At 42.8% G+C, this 24,835-nt stretch overlaps 1 protein-coding gene across 4 annotated transcripts in view; it reads left to right on the plus strand.

Moving 5' to 3' along the window:
• The window catches only part of MLLT1 (MLLT1 super elongation complex subunit), a 60,371-nt gene that overhangs the window by 15,062 nt on the left and 20,474 nt on the right, over positions 1-24,835 (plus strand). For all 4 annotated transcript variants that reach the window (XM_037885682.2, XM_037885684.2, XM_037885683.2 and 1 more), the window contains exons 3-6: positions 5,616-5,698; positions 17,722-17,865; positions 20,165-20,290; positions 22,533-23,078. In XM_037885682.2, coding sequence (XP_037741610.1) covers positions 5,616-5,698; positions 17,722-17,865; positions 20,165-20,290; positions 22,533-23,078 — 899 coding nt within the window. The remainder of the gene's footprint in view (positions 1-5,615; positions 5,699-17,721; positions 17,866-20,164; positions 20,291-22,532; positions 23,079-24,835) is intronic.

Consider the following 24,835-nt stretch of genomic DNA (forward strand, 5'->3'; position numbering starts at 1 on the left):
CTTCCCTCACCTCTAGTTTGCAAGCCGCAACCTTTTGCCTACCTCCCCAGTTCTGGAGGCTGCCTTTCCTATTTCCAACAGGCCTGGCAGCATAGTACAACAGATAAGTTGGTCATAGTGGTTAGAACCTCGAGCTACACCATCCGCTTCATGTTTCTCTTCAGGGACCCCTTTCATGAGACTATTTTGAGTCAAGAAGTATGCTCCCTCCTTTGTTTAGAAGCCAATGAACCGGTCCCATCCCCTCACAGGTGGAAAGGGTTTTAATCAAAGCATTTTCTTGTGTCAAAGAAGGATGGAGGCTGATGTAGATCTAAGACAACTGAACAAATTTGTAACGTCTCAAAAGTTCCAGATGATGACTCTGGTGGCTCTAATCCCTTCTCTAGAGGCAGGAGATCGGTTTTGGCCCTCAGCCTACAGGACCCCTATTTCTTTATAGTGATACATCCCACCACACAGGAAATACCTGCATTTCACCAGGGGCCAGGATCATTTTCAATCCTGAGTACTTCCCTTCAGCCTCTTTTCAGCCCCAAGGCTGTTCTTGAAGGCTTTAGCGGTAGTGGCTGCTTACCTTCATAAAGAAGTAATTTTAGTCTTCCTGTATCTCAATGCATGGCTCCTCAATGGCTAATGTTATGAAGCAGTACTAACTTCCACTCAGATGGCTCTCTCCCTCTTCTAGGAGTTGGATCTCCAGTTAAATGTAAAAAAATCCAACTTAGCTCCTGTACAGAATACAATTGATAGGGTGCATATTTGGATTCATTGATAGCCAGGCCTTCCTTCCCACAGACAGATTCATAACTTTGTCGAATCTGGTTGGGACAATTCAAGGAATCCCCCATACTACACTAAGGAACTGTTTGCAACTCCTGGGTCATATGGCAGCTTGCTCCTTTGTGATGGAGCATGCAAGATTATGCCTCTGCTGTTTTCAGGGCTGGTTTAGGGGGACCTATTCCTCAACCAGAGACAGCTTGGACAAACAGGTTACTGTTCTCCTCTAGATGAAGAACTCCCTGGGTTGGTGGAAAGATCAATACAATGTATGCACAGGCGTCCATCTATCCACCCAGCTCCAACAATCACAGTGACAACAGATGCATCACTGTTATTATGTGGGAAGCACGCTTCAACACACTCACAACTCAGGGCACATGGTCACCTCAGGAAACTGGTATTCATATCAACTTATTAAAACTCAGGACAGTTAGGAATGCCTGCCTTCAGTTCTTATCCCTCGTCAAGGGCAAATCAATCAGAATCAGGATGGAAGAACAAGGTCCATCTCTCTGTGTGCCAAAGTTATGAAGTTATGGAAATGGTGTATTAGCCCATCAGATTGCTGTTTACCTTCCTGGAGTTCAGAATGTCACAGCCGATATGCTCAGCAGGTGCTTCTTCCAGGACTATGAATGGGAGCTGGACTCTCACATCCTTCATGGGATATTCCAGAGGTGGGGACTTCCTGTTGCTGGATGTGGAGAATAGGTGCACCTGTGGAAGTGCCCATTATTCTGCTTGAGGGGAGGTCTAGATTGCCTTTCTTTTGGGAGACGCTTTCTCCTTCCTTGGACAAATGGGGAGTGTTCTACGCATTTCCCTCCAATACCACTAATTCTAAGAGTGGTGAACAAGATCAGGCAGGAAAAGGCCAGGGTTATCCTTGTGATACTGGCCAGACTGAGGCAAGCTTGGTATCCTTACTTCCTTCACCTGTGTGTCCAACCAGTGCTCAAGCTTCCGACCTTCCCTCATTCCTCTCCCAGGGTGCAGGTCGTGTGCTTCACCCCAGCTTAGGGGTCTTCTGTCTCCAAGTATGGCTCGTACATGGTTCCCGGGATTAGAGTACTCCTGTCAAACAGATGGACAAGTATTACTAAATGGTAGAAAGAAAAGGAGTACTTGTGGCACCTTAGAGACTAACAAATTTATTTGAGCATAAGTTTTCGTGAGCTACAGCTCACTTCATCGGATGCATTCAGTGGAAAATACAGTGGGGAGATATATATATAGAGAGAGAGACACCATGAAACAATGGGTGTTACCATACACACTGTAATGAGAGTGATCACTTAAGGTGAGCTATTACCAGCAGGAGAGCGGGGGCGGGGGGGAGAGGGGAAACCTTTTGTAGTGTTAATCAAGGTGGGCCATTTCCAGCAGTTGACAAGAAAGTCTGAGGAACGGGGGCGGCTGGGGAGGAAGGGGATAAACATGGGGAAATAGTTTTACTTTGTGTAATGACCCATCCACTCCCAGTCTTTATTCAAGCCTAAGTTAATTGTATCCAGTTTGCAAATTAATTCCAATTCAGCAGTCTCTCGTTGGAGTCTGTTTTTGAAGTTTTTTTATTGAAGAATTGCAACTTTTAGGTCTGTAATCGAGTGACCAAAGAGATTGAAGTGTTCTCCGATTGGTTTTTGAATGTTATAATTCTTGACGTCTGATTTGTGTCCATTTATTCTTTTACGTAGAGACTGTCCAGTTTGACCAATGTACATGGCAGAGGGGCATTGCTGGCACATGATGGCATATATCACATTGGTAGATGCGAGGTGAATGAGCCTCTGATAGTGTGGCTGATGTGATTAGGCCCTAGGATGGTGTCCCCTGAATAGATATGTGGACACAGTTGGCAACGGGTTTTGTTACAAGGATAGGTTCCTGGGTTAGTGGTTCTGTTGTGTGGTGTGTGGTTGCTAGTGAGTATTTGCTTCAGGTTGGGGGGCTGTCTGTAAGCAAGGACTGGCCTGTCTCCCAAGATCTGAGAGAGTGATGGGTCGTCCTTCAGGATAGGTTGTAGATCCTTGATGATGCGTTGGAGAGGTTTTAGTTGGGGGCTGAAGGTGACGGCTAGTGGCGTTCTGTTATTTTCTTTGTTGGGCCTGTCCTGTAGTAGGTGACTTCTGGGTACTCTTCTGGCTCTGTCAATCTGTTTCTTCACTTCAGCAGGTGGGTATTGTAGTTGTAAGAATGCTTGATAGAGATCTTGTGTTTGTCTCTGTCTGAGGGGTTGGAGCAAATGCGGTTGTGTCGCAGAGCTTGGCTGTAGACAATGGATCGTGTGGTGTGGTCTGGATGAAAGCTGGAGGCATGTAGGTAGGAATAGCGGTCAGTAGGTTTCCGGGATAGGGTGGTGTTTATGTGACCATCGCTTATTAGCACCGTAGTGTTCAGGAAGTGGATCTCTTGTGTGGACTGGTCCAGGCTGAGGTTGATGATGGGATGGAAATTGTTGAAATCATGGTGGAATTCCTCAAGGGCTTCTTTTCCATGGGTCCAGATGATGAAGATGTCATCAATATAGCGCAAGTAGAGTAGGGGCGTTAGGGGACGAGAGCTGAGGAAGTGTTGTTCTAAGTCAGCCATAAAAATGTTGGCATACTGTGGGGCCATGCGGGTACCCATAGCAGTGCCGCTGATTTGAAGGTATACATTGTCCCCAAATGTGAAATAGTTATGGGTGAGGAGAAAGTCACAAAGTTCAGTCACCAGGTTTGCCGTGACATTATCGGGGATACTGTTACTGACGGCCGCATTTGCTCCAACCCCTCAGATGGAGAGCCCCCCCGCCCCCCCCGCTGGTAATAGCTCACCTTAAGTGATCACTCTCGTTACAGTGTGTATGGTAACACCCATTGTTTCATGTTCTCTGTGTATATAAATCTCCCCACTGTATTTTCCACTGAATGCATCCGATGAAGTGAGCTGTAGCTCACAAAAGCTTATGCTCAAATAAATTTGTTAGCCTCTAAGGTGCCACAAGTACTCCTTTTCTTTTTGCGAATACAGACTAACACGGCTGCTACTCTGAAACCTGTCATAAATGGTAGAAGGCAGTCAGCTTGAATTACTTACCTTCAGAAATGGAAGAGGTTCAACCACTGGTGTCCACCATGTGCCAGAATCTTCTCTGCTCTCAGTTGTCCGCTGGACTTATTTAATAAACCCAGGTTTCAGAGTAGCAGCCGTGTTAGTCTGTATTTGTAAAAAGAAAAGGAGTACTTGTGGCAACTTAGAGACAACCAATTTATTTGAGCATAAGCTTTCGTGAGCTACAGCTCACTTCATCGGATGCATGAATCCATGAATCAATGAGTGCATGCGTCGGATGTAGCTCACGAAAGCTTATGCTCAAATAAATTGGTTAGTCTCTAAGGTGCCACAAGTACTCCTTTTCTTTTTAATAAACCCAATTCTTTTAAACTGTATTAAGGTTCAGCTCACCACGATATCAAGATTTTATGCCTGACTAGGAGGGTTTTCTATTTTTACTTCCCCTATGTCATTGAGATTTATTAAGGGTCTGGAAAACCTTTACCCCCAGGTTAAGAATCCTACTCCGACACAGATATGGAGGCCGCATAAGGTTTGATCTGCTCCTTTCTTCACTTATCTATGAAGATGGCCTTTCTAGTAGCTATCACGTCAGCCCACAAGGTTGGAGAAATTGGAGCCTTGATGGCAGCAGACCCTTCTTTTATGATATTTTTTTCAAGAACAAGATGCCCCTATGACTGCACCCAAAGTTCTTACATAAGGTGCTGTCAGATTTCTATTTTAACCACTCTATTTATCCACCAGTACTTTTTTCTAAACCACATAAATCTCAGTGGGAGACTTCCCTTCCCATAGATGTATGACAGGCATTTGTCTTTTATCTGGATAGGACCAAGCAGTTTTGGAAATCACCTAGACTCTTGTCTCTATCGCAAAAAAATCAAAGAGATCCATGATGTCTTCACAGAGACTGTCAAGCTGGATCTCTGGGTGTATTATTGCTTTCTGTGATGCAGCTGGTGTGTTGCATCCTCAAAGAACTATGGCACACTTTATCAAATCGCAGGCATTTTCCATGGTGTTACTCAAAAACATTCCTGTGTCTGAGATATGCAGAGCTCCTACTTGGGCTTCAGTGCTTACCTTTTCTAAATATTATGCCTTAGTCCATGCTGCCAGATCTAGTGAGTCTGTTCTGCTGTACTGTCTTCAGTCTTTTGTACTTAATTCTGAAGCTAGCTTCTCCCTGTGAGGATAGTACTCGGGAGTCAACAGAAGAGGAGAAGCCCTAGGGACACTACTTGAAGAAGAAAAGGTTACTCACTTTGTGCAGTAACTGTGGTTCTTTGAGATGTGTGTCCTTGTGGGTGGTCCACTACCTGCCCTCCTTCCCCTGTGCTTCGGACTGTTCTTGGACGCTCAGCTACAGACGGACGTGACTGTGGTTCCCCCGGGCAGCCCTATATACCTTTGCAGCACAGCATGAGGTTGCGTAGGGTGCATGAGCAGGCCGAACAGACACTACTAATAAAAAATCTCTGAGGGCTCAAGAGACCCACTTGCACCTGGAGTGGAGCACCCTTAGAGCGCACATCTCGAAGAACCACAGTTACTGCACAAGGTGAGTAACCTTTCATTTCTGAGGGTAGCGGGCAAGCAGTTTTCCTACCCCTAATTAAGCATAGGATCTTATTCTGTGTTTATAAAGGTCAGAGGTTTGCCCTGCATTGTCAGAGGCTCATTTCTCTTCCTTGTAATTGCTCTGATCTTGGATATTGTTACATTTATGTCTGAAGCTAATGTTTGTTTTGCCTTTTTCTTCTTAGTGTGCAAGGAGCCTCCTTACAAAGTGGAGGAGTCCGGCTACGCTGGTTTCATTATGCCCATTGAAGTACACTTCAAAAACAAGGTAGAGTCCTATTCGCCTAATTGTTTTGATTGCTTTGAACTGCACCAGACAGTTAAACTGCTTGGCAAAAATGTGCTAAATTATGTGACCATTTTGTGTGGTTTTTTTGCTCTGATAAACAGAAATTGACTCTGATTTTTGGAAGTTATAGCAAGCTTTCTGCCAGACTTTGAAAGGAAACACTCCTGTCTGGTAGAGAGAATGTTGTAAAGAAAGGTAATATAAGGGTAGTGTAGCAAGTTATGGACTTGTCTAAACACAAGTTTGTATAGTACAGATTCCCAAGTGGGGGTGAAGTTATATTGATATAAAGATGTGTATACCAGAGTAATTTATTTGTCTTGCTGTACAGGAGTGTAAACTATAAGCTCCTTTTATATTGGTATAATGTCTTCCACACTAAGGATTGTACTGCTATTAAAAAAAAATTTCAAAAAAATCACACCCTTAACCTAAATAGTTATACCAGTATTAATATGGTATGTAGACACAAACATAAGACTTGTGTGTCTTGGACATGTAATTCACAATAGATACTATAGGTCTGAGTTTGTTCACCCCAAAAGAAAATGCAAAAGACTTTGTTATCGCTGAATCTTAAGATTTAATGTGAAAGTTAAAATGTAGTATTCGCTGCATACGGTGAAGATAAAGTTTAGTCCTGCCTCAAAAGTCCTATGCCACATGACTTAAAGAAGGTTACGGAGACTAGAGATTTGTCAAACCAACTTTGCACTCGCTGGTTGTATATTCAGTTTCAAATTAACTCTTTGTTATGATCATTGTGTTGAGCGTTCCCTTCTTTTGGTTACTACACAAAAAATTGGATGTGAACCAGTTGTTTGTTATGTATAATATAGCTGACATAAACCCAGAAAAGCTAGGAAATGAAACCATTAAGCCACTTAACAGTACATAACCTCTAATTCCTCACCCATGGGTAGATACTTTACCATTACCACAAAAAGAAAAGGAGGACTTGTGGCACCTTAGAGACTAACCAATTTATTTGAGCATGAGCTTTCGTGAGCTACAGCTCACTTCATCGGATGCATACTGTGGAAACTGCAGAAGACATTATATACACAGAGACCATATATATATATATATATATATACACACATGGTCTCTGTGTATATAATGTCTTCTGCAGTTTCCACAGTATGCATCCGATGAAGTGAGCTGTAGCTCACGAAAGCTCATGCTCAAATAAATTGGTTAGTCTCTAAGGTGCCACAAGTCCTCCTGTTCTTTTTGCGAATACAGACTAACACGGCTGTTACTCTGAAACCTACCATTACCACAATTACTGTATACCACACACCAATACTGTAACTCTACCTATCTGCCTTCCAGCACCTCCTTTACTGAACACATTAGGCTGTCTCCATCCTTGCCTTCTGCACCTCTCTTCACCACACTACCTCCTCCCAACACTATTAGATGTGAATGTTTGATGTGTTTGTCTGCTTTCCCTTTGTAGCTTGTGGAGCTCTGACCTTTATTACTGAAGCAGTAATGAGCTGGTGAGCAAGTCCAATAAATTTCTCATGTTTTGCCACAGAGGGAGCACCTCCGACATAGCATTGGAAGCTTTTTTTTGCCCAAGATTGTCACTGTTCTGAGGCTGGGACGTGGGGGAGCCCAAGGCATGTAAAGGGAAGTGGGGATTGCAGTGCATGGGGCATGAGGGTGGGTGATAGAAGCAGTTTTGCCCAGACCCACAAAAATAATGAGATTTTAAATAGGCAAAGTTTGTGACTTTTCCTTTGGATTTTTTGAAAGCTTTTAGGTGAAAGCCACACCTCCTCCTCCCTTCACTCACTCCAGGTTCAGAATTCACCTTTAAATAACCAAACAAAAAATGTGATCCTCTCCCCTTAGGAGAGTCCCCTCCCAGCTGCCAAATCCTGGTGTGGGTGAACAGTCATTCACATGCTCTTCGCTTCTCTCTCCTATCACTGTCTTTTCCTCTCTTCCATTTTCCTCCCATTGTTTTGCCCCACTTGCATTCTCCCTCCATTCTACCATATAATCACCTGTCTTTCACATGCCCTCAGTCTCCAGTCTCCCCACATTCTCTCTCCTGCACCCACACTCGATTGTCCTTTCTGCCCTCCATATTCTCTTGCTTTCCCTGTCTTCCTCCCCTATTCACATGCTTGTCAGAGTCCCCTCTTTGCCACCTAATGGCATATAGGGCTGCCACCTTCCCTGAATATAGCTTGGTTTCACCCTTTTGGGGAACAATGGGAGGCGGTGTCCATTATTGCAAAAGACTGCTTAAATCTCTTCCTTCACAGATATTAGGGACATGGTGTCCATCTTAACTGATAAAAGCAGGGATGCTCTCTTTCACACTGAGAACAATGGGAGACGGTAGCCATTTTGAGGGTCTTTGCAGAGACGGAAATGCGAAGAGGGGAGGAGGAGAAGACGGGAAAATCCCAAAGATCGGGAAATGGAGGAGAAACAGAAAAGAAGATGAGGAAGGAAAAGAGAAGGCAGGATTACTAGAGTCCCGCAAATCTGCGGATATCTGCTTTATGTCCGTGGACCACATTTGCAGATCAGATGCAGATACAAATTTTGTATCAACGTAGGGCTCTAAGGATTACTGTTGGCTTATAGGGGAGCATGCTTTCTCACTGAATGATTGAAAGTGACATTAGTTATTTGTTTGTTCAGTACCTTAAATGTTTATTACTTAAAGGCTGTATCCTCCCCATGATCTCTGTGCAAACCTACTGATGTCAGCGACAGGTCTGCTATATGTTGTGGGCACATATAGTCCTGAATTTATATCACAGTTCATGGATCATAATTAAATATGGAATTTGGCCCTGACTTCCAAATGAGTTTAATGCCCCTGCTTTAGCTCAGTTAGAAGTTTTGGATTTGATACAGGAATCACTTAGTGAAATGCTCTGTAGCCTGTATCTATGCAGGAGGTCAGACTAGATCACACTGTCCTTTCCGGTCTTAAAATCTCTGAATTTTGACAGTTTTGGCAGATGGTTGAAATGTGTCTGCTTGGTGACTGAGGTGTTTGTCAGTTTCGACCCTCATATTGTGTTCCTGTAAGTGAATTGAGATTTACAAAGGGTTTTAGGCCCTGTAACAATACCACTTTATTATAGCCTTTTGAAAGGTTGAAGTGTGGGAGGGTGGAAACAAACTGGAGAGGCAATGGACTCCTAATCCATGAGGGTAGATCTTTTTCATGGTTAGCTTAAATTAATTTTTAATTCCAAGGTTTTAGTCTTTCCTTTAACTCTTCCACTTTCCCATTTGGTTAGTTTCTGAATTGTTGCTAAAAAGGGAAGTAGTGGTTGTTGGAGCCAATGTACTCTTTACCTTTTGCGTAATGAAGCATGCTGCCATCTAGTACTATTGGAGAATCTTACTTTGAGAGTATCTTCAATGAGCTTCATCAGGGACTTCTGGGCAGCGTGGTATAAAGCTGCCTGTCAACTCTGTCCTCTGCATTTTCTCATTGCCCAGTTGGAGTTGGGAGAGTCAGCAGCCCCAGCACCACCATAGCTGGAGCATGTTTACTTCTGGTGCCTCTCTGAGAAGGCAGAGATGGCAGATTACTGAAGGTGTTGTTGGGAGCTGTTCTTAACCTCCACCCCATGTGGCCCTGCCTTGACACTGTGTGTTCACCTTCACTATACTGTAATTTGGTTCATCGTGGGTGGGTGAATGCTTAAACTCTTGTCCATTTGACTTGGAAAAAGATCCTAATGATTTGAGTCCTCCACAATGTCAGAGTAGCCCCTGTGGGAAATAAGACTTTCATACCATAAAGGTGGGGGGGATCCTTTCATTTGCTAATCTAGTGCTGGTGGCCAGCTAGAGCTCCTGCCTCTGGAATCAAGCCTGAAAATAAAATGGAAGGTTCTCAGCAGATTATGTGAAAAGTAGTTTTGTGAAAGTGAAATTGACTAATAGTAACTGCCAATTCATTTGGGACTGTTTGACTGAAAATGTTAGCTCGCCCACTTCTATTTTTAAACCCTTTCTATTTCTTCCTGTAATTGGATCAGTATGAACTGGTTACAGTAAATGCATTGCAATCTTTCTCCTACTCCTTCCCCAGAAATCTGGTGGTATTGAAATTTATCACAGCCTGCTGCTTATTTCCAAATACATATTTCAGAACAGCAACCACTTAAATCTACAACATAAAATTATAGGTACGGTTTGTGGTTTTCAACCACTATTATTACATTGTGGACACTGACCAAATGATTATACACCATTACAACTAAAGAACCAAATACAGTTTCATATTATACCAAGATCAGACAGAAGATATTAATGTGATAGGTATCTAAAACCATTGCATTAGGACCTAAATAAAGTTTACCATCTTCAAACTGCAGTGTTAAAAAGAGAGACGATTTTCAGTATTTACATAATAGAATACATACAGTGAAACTTAATTTATTCTCCATTACTAAGAAGGGAGATGGGTGGGGAAGGAGAGATACCAATTTGGTTCTTATCAAACATTTTGCTTTTTTTTAAAAAATGTGGGTTTTTTACTTTGTCTAATATTTGTTTTGGAAGAAAACTTCTTTTGTATTAGCAAGTCTCCTTCAGGATTTGAGTTAACTCTTTATGGTGATCCAAAAGAGTGTAACTAGGAGAAAAGGGATGGAATGAACAAAGGAAAACTTAGGCTAAATAGCAGGAATCTTCCTGTCAGTGAGATATATTAATTTGTGGAATCGTCTTCCAGGGAAATTGTGGAGAACGCATTTTACCTGAGACACTTAAAACTTTACTGAAGAAAGCACTTTTAAGGTGCTGTATGGGAAAATTCCTACACCGATTGGGGGTGAGAAGGGATAGATTTGACCTCTTTCATCTCTTATTTAATTGTAGCATGCTGAAAAAAACAAGAGTTTAGTTTACTATTTATTTTGTTCATGCTTTAGATCAACACATTGTGATCTTGCATTTTTCAATAGCATTTCTTACCTGATTCTCAATCAGCCCTGCAACATTTTCTAGTGGGCTGCTGTTGAACAGAGCAATATTTGTACTTCATCTTAAATTCATATTTGTTGCTTTGTTTTAGCCGTTTTCTTTTTGGATGGACTGGAGTTTGTTCAGTATGTTTCCTCAGCCTAAGTTTTCTTGTGTGTCTTGCTGCCTTTCATAGGTCTTCCAGTTTGGTGCTCAAGAAGTTATGTGGTGCCTGTTTACATGCAATTCTGTATGTTACACATCACTGTCACTCTGGCTGGCAGAGAAGTGTTGTCAAATGTAGGTGCTTTCCTAAGTGGGGCAGTGTCCCCTTCAGCATTTCTAAGAGCTGACAGCTAATTAAACATATACCTGGATTTGAAAATTACCTTATAAAAATGTATTCGCTGCTCCAAGAAAGTATTGGCTTAAAATGGAGGGTTTATATGATACTTCAGTTTTTTATTAATTTTTATACATCACAAAAACAAATGAATATATGGAAAGTGCAGTGTATAAAATATTACTAAAACTTGTAAGGTAAACACAAGCATAAGAACCTAGATAGTAAAATAGTTCTATCTTATGCTCTTTCAGAGGAAAGACCAGAAAAGTTAGAAGAAAAAGGGATTGTAAGTTCCTAACTAGGATTCTTGTCTTATTTTCTATCTGTAAAGTGTCATTCATACCTGTGGAGTTACGTAAACAGTGTGTGATGAAGAAAATGAATAACTTTTTAATATTAGCCATTGGGAATTTAACCCTTAGCACTCACCAACCTCCCCTTCTGTCAGTGATGCTATCAATTCCTGAATTTTATCTCATGTCAGCTACTTTTTCTCTAAAGAGATTTTGTTTTCCTGAACTGTAGAGGTTGCCCAGACTTTCAAGAAGTCTTATTATACCTTGAGTTTTTAAAACAAAGGAATAAATGTCTCTTTGAGGAGATTATAATTTATAAATATATGACTAGATGTCTTGATTTTATCTCTGTAGTCGGGGAAATCTGAATAATCCCATCATGCCTCAAAGAGGTTAAGAGTGTCTTGAGGACTTGCCCCCAGAATAGCACCAGCAGCACCTTAGGCTAGTCACTCTAAAATGGCCTATTACACAGATCTGGGTGGAGAACCAGTCAAACAGGTTATATAGCCGTGAATAGAGGGTCTCATCCATATACCAGAAAGCGTTATGTACTGTTTACAGAAAGGTGACCATGTCCCAGCCTAGATCTCTGGCAATGGTGAAGCACTGTTAGTTGTCATGGTTACTGAGGCTTTGTCTACACTAGCATTTTTGTGAGTCAGGGGTGTGGAAAAAATCCGCACCCCAACTAAACCACACCCTGACTGACATAAATTTCGCCGACAAAAGCGTCGGTGTGGACAGCAGTGTCGGCGGGAGAGCATCTGCCGCCGACATAGCTACTGCTGCTCATTGGAAATGGTCTAATTATGCTGGCAGGTGAGCTCTCTCTCACTGGCATAGAACAGCTGCTGTAGGGTCCGTAGTGTAGACGTAGCCTAAGTAATCACGGAGCTGCTTCCTTAGTATTTTAAATTTCTCTAGGGCCTTTCATTCTGTAGAATTCCAAAGTGTTTTACAAACCCTGTGCACATAGCACCAGTAAAATTCTTCACCTCTTGGTTGGAGCATGTGGCCAGGGACAACACACCTTGCCCAACCGGAGGGAAGGGGAAATTTTGACCGAGGACATATAAAACTGTCACAAGAACTTTAACCCTTTATTAAAATTTTAAAATGTCAGTAACTAACGAGGAGTAGGCGGTGGTAATTGACGGGGTGCAAATGGATGCTAGAATAGTGAGGAATCAAGCATAAGGTGATCCGATAGGTGACAGGTGGGGGGAGTGGAGGCATCCATTGGATGGGGCTCAAAGTGGTTGCAAGTTGGTTAGGACATGTCTTAAGCTTTGCAGTAGGCTGTTCCTGGTCTATTTATTTAATGGTGTGTCAGGATTAAGGGATTGTTGTCCATGTGGAGTGGACAGAACCTCCGTTTCCAAAGCCTCTAATTGAAAAGATCCATACAAGATTAACAGCATGAAGGGCTGAGTTAACCCTTGGACTTGAATTTGAGTTCTAGCAAGTTTTAGCATTGCAGAGACACTGTTGAAACATCCCCGCTAACTGTCTTCTTGGAGAGGCAGGAGATCTGTCCCTTTAAGAAGGGACTTGGACTCTGCAAACGTTTTGCCTTTCCCCTTATGCATCTGTTTGTCACTTCTTAGAAATTAATCTTGCCACATATCTATTTGAATGTGCCTAGTTGGCTCTTCCTTTCTTGGCATACTTATCAGCATCAGAGGTTGGGCTCTATATAGTGGGATCATTTGAGCCTACAACAGTTACCAGCCCTTATCTCAGCAACTCAAGTAAATAACAGTGCTGAGTCCTCATGTCACATGTATATGAGGCCTGGGAGAAGAGCAACAGTGCATGCAGCTGTGCACCTAAGGCAGTTTCGGAAAGGAAGAATGGAAAACCTAGTTTCTTATTTAGAATGGCTTTGAAGTCTGGCCTTGTAGACGTACTGGGACTTTCACTTCAGAGTTGGAGGGTGAGTAGCCTGTAATAAATCATGTTGTGGAGGTGCTCCTGGGCTTTCCTAGGTGTGTGTTTGGAGAGTCCTGGGGGAGAAACTGGATGATCTTAACCTTCTGGGACCCACAGGGTTCTCAGCTCTAGTGGCCAGTGAACCCAGCACTGAAGAAACACATACTTGCTAGCAGCTCTCTGGTTTAAGGGTACTTGCAGACATTTCTCTGGTATACCTTTTTTTATTTAAAAATGCTTGTTTTCTAGAGTTGAAAACCTGTGTGAAATGGAGCGTATTTAATGCTTCTCTGACTACTAAATGGATTATTCTCTCATACAGGGCTGTTTGCATCTAGAGAAGAGAGGACAGGAGATCTTATGGTTAAAGCACTTGACTGGGACTCAGGAGATTGGGGTTCAATTCCCAGCTCTGCCACGGTCTCTGACTTTGGGCAAATCACTTAAGTCCTCTGTCTCAATTCCCCGTCTGTAAAATGTGGAGATTCATCATAGAGTTGTTAGAATAAATACATGGGAAACCCTCAGTTACTTTGAGGGCCATATAAGTATCTAGATACATGAGATGAAAGGGAATTATCTCTTCTGCTTCTGTACATGTAAATCTCCTATTTTGAAAACAGTATAGCTGTGCTTCCTCATTTGCCTAGTATTACAGGATAATGGTCTTTAGATAAAGCCTGCTTTTGCTAGTTATGTCCTCGAGCCATTGACTCCATGTGGCAAACCTTGAGAAGTCTTTTAGAAACAATTCTATGTAGGTCACACTTTCTGGGGCTCTCCATCTATTTAAGTTACATGAGGCAATTGCATATGTTTGCAATCTTTTGTTCCAGAATTAATTACTTTTTCTGTATATTTTGCACCTGAGATTGTTACCTCAGCCTTCAGGATACCCTCCGCAGCAGCTATGGATTCCCAACAAGTGGAGAGAAGAAAGCGCAGAGGTCTTTAAATTCTCTGTTCATGAAAATGTCCTTTTTGACAAACTGAGAATGAAACTAAACTGTGGCATCCTCACTAAAGATATTTTTTTTCCACTTTCCTGTGAGGTACCAGTGGCTCTGTAACATAGCACTGAGAAACTGGATTCTCCAAAACTTACCTTAGGGGTTCCTTGGATTTTAAAGACCCTGTCTTCATCTGTGTAATTTGTGTGTTCACACTGTGTTTACCTGAGAGCCCCAAAACCTTGGTGCTATAGCACAATCACCTGCACGTTAGTCCTCTTCTGGCCTGGGAAGCTAGAGACTAAAAACTTGACTCCCAAGCTCTCTCATAGGTACTACTTCTGATGAAAGGCCAGCTGTGGTCACAGATGTTTGTTTTAAGGTTAACAGTGGCTTAGCTCTTAAGGGGAGTCGCTTTTATTTATTTTTTATATATATATATAAAAAAAATTACGTGCACACACTAGTATCTCCATGGCAAACTTCCAGAATCTGTGTGGTCTGAGAATTGCCAGCTCTTCATTAGATCTGCTGAAAATAGGTTGACTTGGGCTAGAAGCCCAGGGCTTCTGTTCTTGTATAACAGCTGCACTAGACTGGTAAATGAAATTGCAGGATGTGATCTGTAGTAAGTAAGACTGCTGTGAAGTTGCTGAATGTTATGGACTGAATGCGACATGCATGGAATGCATGCATGCAAGTATGGGATCTTCTGAAAGGCCCCACGTAGCTTCAGAAGGGTCCCCTTTGCTATGCTCAGTAGCATTTCTTGAAGCATTGCTTTCTGGGATGATCCTAGGAAATGGAGTATCAATATACAGGGTGATGGACAAGTGCGTACAATGGTCTGAAGCACAGGAGGGGAAATGGATTGGTGCTGTCCTGATGTGGACAAGAATGCATCTGAAGAAGCTTATGCTCAAATAAATCTGTTAGTCTTTAAGGTGCCACCAGACTCCTTGTTGTTTTTGAAGAATGCTTTGGTAGCTATAGGACAATCCCTATGACATACTCACTAATGAAATCTGGCATAATGGAAATGCAGCTTCCAGCCATACCAAGCCTTATCTTGTGACCAAACAGTTCATTGTTACATAGGAGAAGATCAGGAAGTTTCCTAAGGTCAGGAACATCAGAGGGTGTCTACTTGGCCTCCAGGAGTGTCGGGTGTGACGCTATAGCTGAGTCACTGGCAAATGTCACCCTCTGGCCATGTTCAGCAGCATTCATTTTGAAGGGATCTCTGAAAGGGATTTGAGTAGTAAGAGCTTATCAGGGTGGTGTTGACTGTAGTACCTAAACAAAGGGGTAGGGTAAAACAAAAGGACTAGGGAGAAGAGGACCCAAGCTTGACTGTCTAGGGAGCCAAAATCTCCCTTCCCTCTCCTTAAAATAGAAACAGAATGTTGGTCTAAAGCAGGCTTCTGTGCTCCCTGTGTTTGTAAGAAAGAAGGCAATACTGGTTCACCCTGGTCCTTGAGGCTTTTCCCTGTTGTAATAAATAGGACATGTCTAATTTCAGTGGTGTCATGAGGACACGTGGGCTGCAAATCCCCAGAGGAGAAAAGCACTTGAAATTATAGTATTAAAGGTGATACATAGCCTTAAATAGGCAAATAGAGGAAGGTTTCTCTTCCTAGAGACCATTATCCATGCAATTTGTCAACTAAAACCATTCTTTCACTTATTACCACAGATTGGGATGCAAATTGGGCTGGATGGGCATTCCATTTTATTTTTCTAGTGAAATCTGTTATTGTACACCTCCCTAATAGCGCTGTGTGCTACTTTAAGGATCATCATCTGAGTTAACAGAACTTCCTCGCAACCTCACTCAGGGCTGTGAAACATTTCACTCCTTGTGTGATGTAGTTAGGCCAACCTAACCCCCACTGTAGATGCAGCTATGTTGACATAAGACAGAGAAGTGCATTAACTGCATTGACAGAAAAACCCTTTCTGTTACTGTAGTGATGTCTATGCTACAGCGGCATATCTGCAGCACTGCATCTGTTCCCAGCAGTGATTGTACTGTAGACATACCCTTACGCTTATCTGTGTGTGTAAGGTGATAGATACTCCTGCAGCAAGCGGAGTCCTTCCATTAGCAGTAGAACTAGACACTGCACTGACAGAGACTGATAAAGCGTCACAATGGCTGAGAATTCCCCTCTCACTAATGGCTGCACTTATGTTAGTAGCAGCCAAAAAACTAGCAGCCAGTGATATGTGAAAGGGACACAGTCGGCATAAAACTCATATTTAAAACCCTTATTTCTGTTACTAGCCTCACCTTGGATTACTAACTCAGTTTTAAACACGTGGTTTGTTTTACACCACTTACGTTGTTTATTTTCTCCAATTGCCTTATGGCTGGATGACAGAAAGAAACTAATCCGTTTCACTGATGTACGTCTTCATTTTCTGGTTCTCCTGACCTAGTTCAAGGAATCAATTGCAGGAGACAGGGTTTTGTGGGTTTTTTTGTGTTTTTTCATAGCACTGAAGACAAACAATATTCATATTGTCTTTTGTAAAACCTTTAATATAAACCTGGGAACTAAAACTAGTAAATGTCTGTCCATTTGCTAACCTAGTATTATCGATTCTCCTAGTTTCTTGATATACGAGGATAGGTGACTGAGGAGATGTCACTCCTACTTTTTCTGAAGAAGATTAAGGAATTGTGTTAGCTGTCTGGAAAGAGTTCCAGCAGTGCTCTGCCCCATACTGTCTGTCCCATACATGAGACATGAGAATGCATGAGAACTCTCTTCACTGATGCAGCAGGTGGAACAGAATCAGTTGGCCACAAATAGGAAAACAGTCTGACTTGTATACAAATCCCAGACTTCATCAGATAAAGATGGCTCATTTGCAGTACTTGGAAAGCTGAAAGGACTAGGTCATTTGCTCGTTCATCAGCTTCCACCCAACTCATTCAGTTTTTATTTCAAAAGGGATTTTGCATATCTAGCACTCCTTCCCTCACAGTGGCTAATCTTTCTAGAACCCGCATCTCTTTGGAGTCCAGGAGTTGTCCTTTCCCTAAATAATAAAGCAAAATATGTTTCTAATGGTGGTAACTATAGTTCCATTATTCTCCAAAGAGGCTGAATAGATAGATTGTATGTTTGTATCAAAGAGTGGAATGGATAAAATTTGTACGTCCTTTCTTGGACCTTGGATGCCTAACAAAGACCAGCATCCCTGTAAACAATCGGTTTTGGCAGGTGTCAGTCAATATCCTTATCTATAGATTGTCACTCTAGGGGAAATTCATGTCTGAGTTTTTTGGTGTGAGTTTTTTGGCAACTGCAATCATTGCAGGCATTTTAGAAAATGAGATATTTGTACCTAGATTTTGAAAACTCTGTGATTCCCAAGATGAAAAACTCTGTTATGAATGTGACATTCATTCAAGAGTTAGTTCAGCATTCCTAGGACTGACCATTTGAAACCTCTGACCTAGCACACTTGCCAAAACCCTTCATGAGTCTTCTGCTTTCTTGGTTTTAGGAGGAACCGAAGAAAGTTTGCTTCACATATGACCTTTTCCTGAATCTGGAGGGAAACCCACCTGTGAACCATCTTCGCTGTGAGAAACTGACATTCAACAACCCCACCAAGGACTTCAGACGCAAACTGATTAAAGCTGGAGGGGTGAGTGCCGAAAGAACCAGGGATGCGAAGAGAATTTTAGTGAAAAGGTGTAGCCAACTAATTCTATTCTGGGGGTTCTCTCTGTACTTGAGACCCAGCTGTCTTCTGATTAACTTAGCTATTTAGATACCCTTATTATAAACAATCTCAACTGAACACTTGCTGCATTTGTCTTGGGGCAGATTCAGGTTCTGGTGACTTAATTGAAATGCTAGCAGCTGCAAGATGTTCTTGTGTGGATCACTTGATGCATTTGTATTTTCAGTGTAAATTTGTCTGCACACTGTGCCAAGGCCATAAACTTGTGGCTGCAGGCACCAGTCTGTGGATGGTGACTTTTTTTGTCCATCTGGCTGTTTTCAGATTGCGTGAGCTCCTTTTGTGAACTGGTTGGTGTCAATAACTTCCTCCAAATGTACCAATATACAGAAGGAGACTCAAGAAAAAAGATATCCTAGTGTCTCTCTTCCTCTTTCCCACAAGCAGGCTTAATAGTTGGCACTTCTGGCCAGTAAGTGTCCCCTAATCCTGGCGTCCGCTGCCTATCGCATAGGAAGCAGAACCAGGGAGAAGTTCTGGGTGCCAGATTATTTAAAGCAGGCTAAGAGGAGAACACACCTCTGCATGTGAGAAAACGTTCTTTCTCTGCATATGCTGGTGGGGGCCACCAGTTGCAGAGGAGAGAGGAACCATTTCATCATGTCTGCTTTTTTAAAGCTGGTATGTCTGTCGAGAGGTTAGAAACACAAACTTGGAGAAATAGAGAATTAGAATGAAAGGAAAAGAGAAGAAGGAAATGGAGAGACACGACATGCCAGGAGAAGCAGAAAATGAAGGAAACTGAGTTAAAGGAGAACAGGAAATATGGGGGATCAAGATTGTGTGATGGAGAATGGAGGCAAATAATGGTAAAAAGAAGTGAAAGCAGGTGAGAGAGGAAAAAGTGGAAGTAAATAGTAAAAGTAAAGTTATGGAGAAAAACCTGGACAGATCCTTGAAAAGCTGCAATAATGAAGACTTGGGCAGCCACAGTGGGTAAGTTACTGGTTCTGTGGAAACTGGTACTGAGGAATCATTCACTGAATATTGCCAAATAGTTGTATAAGGTCTAAGCAAGTTACCTTGACCCACATTCCCTGTGAGATCTGGCAAATTTGCAGTCAGGGTTCTAATATTTTGACAGTAAGTCTTTCCTTTAGTCTTTTTTCAGCTGAGGTTGTCATGTGACAGGGTTTTAGGGCACACCTGGCACATGACTCCATTCCAGTCAAGCACCTTACTATTCCAGGTATTCCTAAATCAATGTGAAAAAAAGTTGTCTACCTAAAACCATCTTTCTGGCCTGGGATGGTAGAACTAGTCTTGTTCCATGAAGAAGTTTGTAAGCAGAAGATTCCAGAAGTGGAACTATTAATTTATTTGACTAAGTTCTAAGTCAGTCTATCCAGAACTTCCCTACAAGTCCCACATCCTCCTGCAATGAGGATGAAGAGGAAGAGGCTTATTTCAGCCATACAATGGTGCTGAGCACTGTTTGCTTTTTGACACTTGTACTTTTTAGTATTTTAGTCATGCATTTTTCTTGCACGTCTCTAGGATCATCAGATATTGGAGTAACATCATATATGAGCCATTATTTAGAAACTGGGTGGATCAACTGAGAGTCATGTCTGATATGCCGCATCAAAAATCTTATTGGTCCCATAGCTCATTGGCAAAAAATGTGGAAGACATTTCTTTCAGTCCCAAATTCTCAGGGGAATTACTTTAGCTACATTGAGAGGAGCCTAGAGACATTCTGGCCTCTCATGGCTATCCACGTGTGTTTCTGATCTTGCCAATAAATGTTTTTCATGGAGGTTTTTTGGCTGAAAGAATCCAACTATCTCATATTCTGTGAAATCTTGCTCTCCCTGGCCCCCAGTTTGCCTCCAAACTGTTTAGGGCATAAGAGAGGCTGGTGCATTTTATTCTGTGTCTCCAGCCTCTCTTGGTCATAGCCACAGTTATGCATCCTACTTGTACACAGGGTGCTGAAGTTCCCCTTGGTGGAGCTGAAACTTGTCATTGCATCTTGGCTCCCAAACTCATCTCTCTGAATGGTCTCTATTTAAACATTGTCATTGGAGCTGGGAATCTTAACTGGAATTATTCAGGAGATATCTTACATCTTTAAAGGGAAAAAAGACATAAATAATAGTAGCTAGAAATGATCAAAAGTCACTTGCTGAAGAGTAATCATGTTAAAATAGTCAACATTTCTCCTTACTTGTATATCATTTCTCTTCTTTATTACTAGGTGATGGTAATGCCAGAAGGAGCAGAAACAGTGTCCAGGCCAAGTCCTGACTACCCTATGTTACCCACAATACCACTCTCTGCCTTCTCTGATCCCAAGAAGACCAAACCATCCCATGGGTCAAAGGTCAGTGAGGCGTGCTGCATTTATTTTGGAGCATTGGAGTACAGGGCTCTGTTGCTGGCAATGCACCCCAAAATTAAGTTTCCTCTGTCGTAACTAATTCTGGTTACTTACTCTGAGCATCTGGGATTTCTTCTTCCTTAGACTCTAGTTAGTGACCCAGGCAATTTGTGTTGTATTTGCTCTGTAGGATTCCCTTCCAAGCAACAGCACTGCGATTTCCTCAGCTTTAATGGAGGAGGTGCAGCACTTGGTAACCATTGTTGTCATCCTCTGTATCTGACATGTTAAGAACCCTTTAAATGCCTCCGAGGAGCCTAGGTTTCCTTTCTAGTAGCTCATGCAAACAGGCTATTATTTAGTCCCTACCTAGTATAGTGACAAGTGCTTTGGAAATTCATAGATGAACATGTCCCTAGTGGAGTCCCATTGAGTCCACTGCTCCCGTTTCTCTCTATCTCAAGTCCAGAAGGCCTTTAGAATTCTTGTGACTTCCTGGCCCCTCTGAAGAGATTTTAAATAATTAAAGCCGACGGGATTTGTGAATATTTGTGAGCTAAGCCTACATGCTCAACTGCTAGAGCTGATATCTTTAACTGAGGCTAGTAAAGCTTTCTTTTTAAGTCATTTCCAGTTGTTATAACTTGTTTCCATATCACTGGATATAGAGTAATTGAATGCAGCTTTTGTCCCCTGTCTCATGTAATAGCTGTGGTCAGAGTCCCTAAGGAATTCAACCTCCCAGCAGGAAGGAGAGGTTGACTAGAGAATCAAAACTTACTCTAGCAGTGTGGATGCTTGGGATGGCCATGTAAAGAGCACAAGATGTGCTGGACCTGATCAAGCCAGTAGTTTGAAGATTTTGATATCCTGCCTGTAGCAATAGCTAGTTCCCAGAGGCTCCAGAAGAAGGTGAAATTCACCTTCAGCCTCCACCAGCCTAATGCAGCTGACCTTGTGTAGGTTTTTGTACATAGCAAGGGCAATTCTCGCATGATCCCCACAGGCAATGTGCCTTGAAGCAGATTACATGTATTCTGTCGGTTTGCATAGCTACAAAAATTAACGGCCAAACAGAATGCTCAAATGACCTGAAGAAGAGCTCTGTCTAAGCTCGGAAGCTTGTCTCTTTCATCAACAGAAGTTGGTCCAATAAAAGCTATTACCTCATCCACCGTGTCTCTCTAATGACCAAAGAGTTCAGTCCTACTATACGTTTTCTCCATTCTTCTAAAGTTATTGTATTTTGGCTGTGTCTTGATTCTTATGGGATGCAACAGGGAAAAATGACTTTGAATCATGTATTGCTTGTCTAATAGTGGCTGATTTGATTTTTGGACAGGTATTCGATAGAAAATGCTGAATCAGGAAGAAAGACTATGGCCAGGTCTACACTAGCAAGTTTACAGTGGCGCAGATGTCCCGATACAGCTGTGCCGCTGTAAGATTGCTCATATAGCCACTCTATGCCGATGGGAGAGAGCTCTCCTATCGACATAATAAAACCACCTAAATGAGCCACGGTAGCTATGTCAGCAGGAGAGTATCTTCGGCTGACATAGTGCTGTGCACGCGAGCACTTATGCTGGCGAAACTTATGCCGCTCAGGCAGGTGGTGTTTTTTTTTCACACCCCGAGTGACATAAGTTTTGCCAACAATAAGGGGTAATGTAGACCTGGCCTAAATTAGAGATGCTTTCTCTACTGTCTCATTCTGTACAGACCCTCTCTCTCCTGCTTCCATGATGGCAGAGCAGCATGTGTGCACTAACTGGGGCCAGTCATCCAAAAGTGGCAAAGGCAAATGACTCCTCATTATGCATTTCTATCCCCTGAGATAGGCAGGTGCCTACTGAGGTGTTTTTTTGTACTGCTTGTTAAGCTAAAGATCTGCTGTGGCAGGAAGCCTTAGCTGTGATACAGGTGTCAGAGACCTCAGTCATTTTCCTAAGATCCAACATAGTATTAGTTTAATGCTTGATAGGTAAGGCATTTTTGGAGGGGGATGGGTGTGATCACAGCTTACTCTGGCAGAGTAAAAGATCTAATAATTCTCCTCCATTGAATTGTTTTGTTCCTAAAATGTCTGTTTTAAAAGGACAGCTTGGTATAAAAGTTCACCTTATGTTTAACACTTACATGAAGTAATATAGTCTTTACCACAGTCTGTGCAAATTTGGATTATAGTGCTGTACTGAGTTTCAGGTTTTTATGTAGCTTCTGTGTTTCTGTCCCTAAATTTTAGGATGCAAACAAGGACAGTAGTAAAGCATCCAAACCACACAAAGTAACCAAGGAGCATAGAGAGAGGCCAAGGAAAGACTCTGAGAGCAAAAACTCCTCCAAAGACCTCGAACGAGAACAAAGCAAGCCTTTGAAAGATTCCTCCAGAAAACCAGCTGAGAACAAACTGCCTAAGGATGAGAAAGCACCTCCTAAAGCTGCTTTCAAGGAACCAAAACTAGCCCTGAAGGAGACCAAACTGGAGAACACTTCTCCAAAGGGTGGACCACAGCCGGAGCCAAAATCTTCCAGCAAGAGGCCCTCCAACGTGGAGTCACCAAAGCCAAGCGCCAAAAAGCAAAAAAAGAGCAGCTCCAAAGGGGTGAAGAACATCCCAGGAACTTCTCCCCGAACTGCGTCTTCCTCATATCCAGAGAAGAAACAAACCAAGGAGAAGATGAATGCCAAAGTGGAGAAAGTAAAATCTGAAAGCGAAGCCAAGGAGATCAAAAAACCCGTGGAGATGGAGGAGTCCAATTCAGAGGATGAAACTTCTTTTAAATCAGAGGTGAGAGAGAGTTTTTCTCCTACCTGGCCTGGTGGGCATGTTGCTTGGGTTTCTTCATGGGGAAAAATGCAGACTAGATATAGTCTTTGATCTAGTCCTGTTTCAAAGAGGACTAGATGAAAGTGCAATAATGAACTGTTAATGCATGATAGTGGGGCCTTAGGGGAAGGGGTGGGCTGGGCTGGGGGCGAGCCTCCCTGAGCCCATGGTTCACCCACTGCCCGTGTGTCTAAGTTATGGTCTGTCATTCAGATTTAGTTTCTTTGCAGTAACATTTATGGTGCAGGCCTGAATATGCCTTCAACTTCTTTGGTGATAACATCATGATTTTATGCCCTCGTCCCAGTTAAAGAACTGAGTAAATAATTTTTCTTTTGGAAAAGCATCATAACTGTAAAAATAGAATGTACTGACTTGTCTGAGGCTGACGGCAAGAACAGAGAATATAGTACTATTAGGCAGGCCTCAGAAACTCTACCTGATTCTTGCTAGCCTAGCCAGAGGACCAAACATACTAAGCGACGGGTTCTTCTACAGATAGGCACCTGCAGTGGTTCCAGGATCATCACAAGGCCTTGTAATAAAATTAATTTATGGCACCAGTCTTGACTGAGTAGGTTTAGTTCTGTGGTGTAGATGTCTGCTGCTCGGAGAAGCTCTACACCAGTGGGGCACACCCTCTCTGGGGGGGCAAGGAGGAACATCTGGGGGGGGTGGGGTGGGAGGGAGAGGGAAGGTGCAGCAGGGCCTGGGCCAGCCCCCATGTTGGCCTGGAGGGGGATCTCCCAGCCCTGCTCTGCCCCAGCTCCACTCTCGGCTGCCAGCCCACAGCCCCCGCTCCCTGGCCGTGGCCCACTACCTGGCCGCAACTCCGCTACCGGCCATGGAGGGGCACACCACATTCCATTACTGGTAAGGTTGGGGCACAAGAGGAAATGTTTGGGTACCACTGCTCTACTCCCTCTTTTCCTACTGCCTCTCTATGAGCTAGGGTGCGATTCCCAGCTCATGTAGACATACTCGTGCTAGGTCTCATCTGAGCTAGTGTGCTAGCATGGGCGGCAGCGGTACAGGACTAGCAGTACCGAATACAAACCTGTCTGAATCCCATAGGTACCTACACGGCCCAGCTTAGCTCATGCTGCTGCTGCCTGTACCCGCTCAGCTACGTTACTATTTTAGCACACTAGCTCAGATGAGAGGTAGAATGAGTATATCTGTGTGAACAGGGAATCACACCCTTAGCCCATAGTGTAGATGTAGCCTTGGTAAACTGAGAGTTCCATTCATTCATTATCTCTCCCCTATCTTTGGCTGCTGGGAAAGGCAAAATGCCACTTTCTCCCTCAAGGATGGTGGTTTACCTGTTCTGCATTGAATCACAGGAGCACTCCTCTTTTGCCCTTGGAGTGCGCAAGTGGAGTGCTCCGTTGGTGTGTTCTGTGATTTGCTTTTCTGCCTGCGTATTTCAGGCAGAGAGCCGAAGGGGGCTGGACCATGGACAGGACATCACATACCCTCTTGCCAATTGGCTATGGCAGAGGGCATTTTTTCCAATCCCTGCCCTTTGCATGTCTTTTCCTCAATGTTTTGATTCAGTGTTAAACTCAGGAAGGGCCTTGGATGCCTTGGTGAGAACTGCATGGAATTTGGAAAATGCAAAAAGTTTACAAAGAGAGCAGCATTCTGAATGTGCACTCAGTTTCCTGGTAGAATGTCCATGCACCTTACTGCTCAGGATGAAGCTGGTCTCAAAA

Source organism: Chelonia mydas, chromosome 25, assembly GCF_015237465.2.
Source record: "Chelonia mydas isolate rCheMyd1 chromosome 25, rCheMyd1.pri.v2, whole genome shotgun sequence".
In the NCBI taxonomy this organism is placed as follows: Eukaryota; Metazoa; Chordata; order Testudines; family Cheloniidae; genus Chelonia; species Chelonia mydas.